Raw genomic sequence first — 5200 nt, 5'->3', positions numbered from 1 at the left:
CCAATATGTATAAAACGATAATTGTAATTGTAATATTAATCTAATCTATTAAATATATATTCTCCGTTCATTCTATCCTATTCTATCCTATTCTATCCTATTCTATTTTATTTATTTAAATTTTATTCCATCCCCTCCCTCCATCCACCTACCACTTTCCTCCTCTTCCTCTTTCTCCTCTCTTCCCTCTCTATCCCCCCTCTCCCCCTCTCACCCCTTCCCCCTTCCCCCTTTACCCCCCCCCCCTCACCCCAAATTTTCATTTCACATCCATACCAAAATGCACATTCATTTTCACTTGATGTTCTTTCCATTTCACTTCTTCCTATTCGTCTCAATTTGAATCCTGTTCGCCTCAATTTGACTCCCATTCACTTGAACCTTCTCCACACACTTTACTCTGTTCTCTCAAAATCACACACATACCTACCTATCCATATACCACATCCAAAAAATAATCAAATATCTCAAGACTCATCATATCTCGGACCCTCAATCATACCTCAAAACTCAACATATCTCAACTCAAATATCCCAACTCAATCAAATATATTTTCTCAATCATATATGTATTCTCATTCTCATTTCCTACTCAAACACTCTCAAACACTATCTGCAAATTTAACTGCATCTCAAATCTCATTCTCAATTACTGGTATCTAAACATCATCCTCTCCCATTTTCTCCTCACTCCTCTTCTCTTCTCTTATTTTAACATCCTACCCCACAAACACTCCTCTATCTACCTTCTCATTATCCACTTTCTCAAAAACCGACAATCAAATATATAGAATCATATCCACAACTGCCAATTCCCCCCCACACCTTTACAAATCTAGATCCAGATCCAGATCCAGATCACAAGCAATCTTTCCCCTTCCCTTATCCGCCTTACTTCTATCTCTCAGTCTTTTATCCCCTCCCCCTAGTCCTATCCCCTCACTTGACAACTCGCAAAAATGCGCAAATTCAGAACAGAAATCATGAATGGTATCTCAAAAAAAAGAAAAAATGTAGAAGAAAGAAACCGCGAATAAACAACAAAAAAAAAGAAAAGTCCGAGAAATCGAACAAAGTCGATCGGGTCGTATTATATGCGCCGCAATAATCAAGATCTGATCTAAATGGAATATCGAGAAAAAAACTTTAATTGCGTCTGTGTGTGTGAGTGTGTAAATTATTGGACAATAGAATATGAATGTATAGGAGTCTTCGCAACATATGTAAATAGATGCCAGGACGATTGAAATTGCGAGGCATCAATTTACGAGTAATATTTTGATCGTAGGCGAGTTATGACAAGAGTATATTTCGGTATCGGTATCGGGACTGGTTTCGGCATAGATGTATTGGTATCGACATTGATGTAAAAGAATCTATAGAGCTTTTCTTCGAATAGGTGGAGGAGCAGATGAGTTATTGTTTTCCATATTACCCGTAAGTTCAGCTACACGAGCTTTAATACGTGCAACACGAGATTCAATTGCTGGATCCATTAGTATATCACCCCATGAAGAAGCTTTAGAAGGAGGGGAATACTCACTCTCTTCACCTGAAGTCTCATCATCATTATCAGTAGATGGACGATGTCCAATTCTAGCTTGTTCTTCGAGTTCTCTATTCCTAGCTTTTTGTTCGGCAACATTCTTACGGATTTGTGCCCATTTATCTTGAGGGGAAATTTGTTGTGTAAGTGGCTCTTCTTGAGGTTCTTCATTGGTTTCCTCATATTGACTTTGAGCATTGTTTGATGGTGATCCAGAATCTTCACTTGCTCTTGGCGTATCGGATTCGGCTGTTGGGACAAATGCTGGGAAATCTTCAAGAGGACCTTGATCAAATTTAGAGAATTCTTGACGAGCTTCTCGAGCATCAACAGTATCAACTCTAGAAAGATCATCTGCAATAGAATGTTCGTATGAAGGACGGCGAGGAGTTGCTGGAGTCATTGGAGTTATTGGAGTGATGGGAGTGATGGGAGTAGGTTCATCAGATGCAACTGGAGGAGCTGGTGAGACCGATCCATCTCCCTTCTCACTCGTAGGTGACTTGAGTGAATTCTTCTTTCTCGAAAATCGTCTAGTCAGACTGTGCTTCTTTCCTTCTGGTTTGAGTCCATCTTTGCCATTCATTGCCATTTGAGAAGCATTTGGTGGAGCAGGCTTCGTTTGCTTCTTTCTACCAAACATACCTCTAAATCCACCAGGAGCAGCTGGATTATTCTTCTTCAATTTATTTGGCGCATCCAGAATTTCCGGACTCGAGGGTGCATGATCCATAGAAGCTCTTGGAATATCCATACTTGGCTTATTTTGATTCAAAGGAGATACTGGAACAGGTTTCCTCTCAAGTGGATGAATATTACTTGGGGAAATTGGAACCCGTGACTCTTTAGCTTGATCTTCGCCAGTTGGTAGAGGTGGTAAAGGCGAATGACGCCCAGTTGGAGTGGTTGGAGTAAGGGGTAGATCTCTGTTGCTGTTAAGACCTGGTGACAGAGCCGCTTGACGGTCATATGAATTTCCATTTGACTGCATAGTACCTTCTCCAAGACCTCGACCCATAAAGTTACTGCCTAGGTATGCTTCTCGAACAGTATCTTTATCGTATTTATTGGCCCACTTCATTGCCGGAGAAGCTTCCGATTTGAGCATTGGCTGAAGTGTTAACACGCTGTTCGTTTTCAGAGAAGCTGCTTCAAAATCGTTTCTTCCACGTCGCGCTGCTAATCCTTTCTCTTCCTCCTGCTTTTTTTGTCTTTGTTGTAACTGAATTGCGGCTGCTTGGATTCGAGCATGTTGATCAAGCCCAATGGTAGTCTTGCTTGCGCTAGTACTTTGACTGTATCCTGGTTTCAAGTTGCCGGGTTTCTCCATCTCAGTTTTGCCTGTAGATCCTCGTCGCTTTGCGCTATTCTTATTCTTCTTGGTACGTCCCCAAAAGCTCTTCTTCTCCGCAATATAAGCACCTGCTTCAGGCTCCGGTGCTGCGCCTTTGACCATTTCTTCCATTACCAACCATCGACCACCTTTAATTGTTGTCTCAATCAAAGCGCATCGCCCAAATGAAGCCTTTCGGTCCACCGTCTCTTCGCCAGCCAAACTACTAATCCAAACCCACCAGAATGAATCATCCAAGTCAAATCGAGTAATACTTGCAAGCTCACCAGGTTGCAAATCCTTACTTGACTCGAGTCTGGGTTGATGCGACTGCGAACTTCCTGCTCTAGTATTGATAGGTGGTAGAATCTGATCCGGTGGTAATAGTAGAGGCGGAGGACTACTTGGTCCATCATCAACAAAGCCCGAAGAAAGGAAATCCGCCCAGGAAGGAGTAGTTGGTCTGTCGCCAGACTTCGATCCACCATTTGCCGGAGTGGTTCTTAGGCCTTGTATTGGCTTCGGCTTTTTGGGTCCTAAGAAGGTACTTTCATCATCGGCCATTTCATCATCAAAAGATGCAGAAAATCCAATATCCTCAAATCGTGACCAAGAGGCATCTCGTAAACCCGTGGATTCTGTAGAATTAGATACCTGGGATTGATTCGTAGTAGAAATTGATCTCAAAACACGACGGCACTCATCAGTCAAAGCTCTTACTGGATCCTCAAATTCGGAGAATTGTTGTAGAGCGCGGTCATCGTCTCGATACTGGAAGTGATTTGCTCTTCTCAATAATGCAAATGGCGTAGGTGATACGGAATTTACTATCATCACCACCTTTGTCGTCGATTGTTGTAATAACGAGGGTCTCTCTGGTGGATATTCGGTTTCCTGGACCAACTTCTGTAGGGACATAGGTAACTTGGATATACCGTTGGTGCCCGAGACGGAATCGGGAGAGAGTGATCGTAGATAGGCGAAGAATAGATGACTTGCAGCATCAGCCGCACTAGAGAATGGTAAGCACATTTATCAGTCTGACGGATGGATTTCACCGACGTTGACCATCCTTTATATCCACCTTCAAATCCATTGCCTGTATCATTATGTTCGAAAGCCCACCATCCCGCATATCTCGATAATTTGCGCCCAGCTAAACCATTCGTTTTCCCATGAGCCGCAATTGCTGACAAGAGATCGAAGAAATCAAAAATGATATCTTTTCTCGCATCCGAATCTACACTTAGAGGTATAAAAGTTACAAAAGCGTCGCGGGCATATCTCGAGTCTGCTAAAAGTTAGCCATGATCTCTTGCTCTTGGAATCCCAAATCCCCTACCATTTTCCCCAACTTTGAACAATTCATATGCATCCCATGAAACTACACCCACGGCCAATCGACCCCAGCACCATTTAAGCACACTACATAGAACCTAATTTGAGATCAGTTGTTAATCCCACTCGAAAGTTCCGTCTGCCAGCTCACCATAGGTTCCGTAAGTCTCAACTCTTGTGCCAACATTTCCCGACTCAATTGTCTCTTATCGAAGAAATTCCTAATGAATGTTCTGGCCGCACTGGGATCTGACGTAGGTCGGAATGGAAGTAGAAGGAATGGCATATCCAAAGCTGCAAGGACCGACACGAATTAGCAGTGTGTAACATCACATACGCAGACTCCATAGTAAATTCCCCTCCCTCCCCCCCCCCCCCTAGGCTTCGTGCATAATCGATAACGGGGGAGGTAATATGCAATTCTGAATCAGATTTTCATACCTCTTGATTTTAATTCCACGGTACATCCCCTCACCAGATTTTGAATCTCTTCTGGTTCGACGGTGGTTCGTGTCCATGCATCTGTCCATGTTGGCTTCGCTGGGAGTTGATCATTGGCATCGCCCTCTCCCTTCTTCTTGGATGCTTTCGTTGGGCCATCTTTACCCTTTAAGCGTGAGAAGAAATTGGGCATGATTGCGAAAATCGGTCGAGTGTGTTTCTCGATGTATCGCTGATCATGAAATTCTTTTGTTACCAGTTATGTAAAGAAAAGGACATTCGCAGGTTGAAACTGAAATTGTTGCTTTGGAAATTAATGGATGGAGATGGGGATATGATGTCTTGTATCAGATTCGCGCTCCTTCGGATAAGAAATTAATTAGAGGGATGGAGGTTGTGAGTGGATAGCTGGAGATGTATGGGTCGATTTTTGGGATTGCGATTGATTGTTATGTCGAGTTGTGAGGGTGAAAAATGAGTGAATGAGTGAATGAATGAATGGATGAATGAAATTGTGTTATTTCACTGTATGTATCTGAGGA

At 42.7% G+C, this 5200-nt stretch overlaps 1 protein-coding gene across 1 annotated transcript; it reads right to left on the bottom strand.

Moving 5' to 3' along the window:
- Positions 1-1376: 1376 nt before the first annotated feature.
- On the bottom strand, positions 1377-4851 carry EAF02_002642 (uncharacterized protein; the record flags this gene model as incomplete). Its single annotated transcript, XM_038898690.1, has 6 exons — positions 1377-1486; positions 1544-3891; positions 3942-4170; positions 4222-4315; positions 4369-4511; positions 4659-4851. The coding sequence occupies 6 exons, from the start codon at positions 4849-4851 to the stop codon at positions 1377-1379; spliced, it is 3117 nt and encodes a 1038-aa protein (XP_038760978.1).
- Between the last annotated feature and the right edge of the window lie 349 nt (positions 4852-5200).

The sequence above is a fragment of the Botrytis sinoallii genome, assembly GCF_014898435.1.
Source record: "Botrytis sinoallii strain Bc 23 chromosome Unknown BSIN_004, whole genome shotgun sequence".
NCBI lineage: Eukaryota > Fungi > Ascomycota > Leotiomycetes > Helotiales > Sclerotiniaceae > Botrytis > Botrytis sinoallii.
This window is presented reverse-complemented; position numbering and strand designations above follow the sequence as displayed.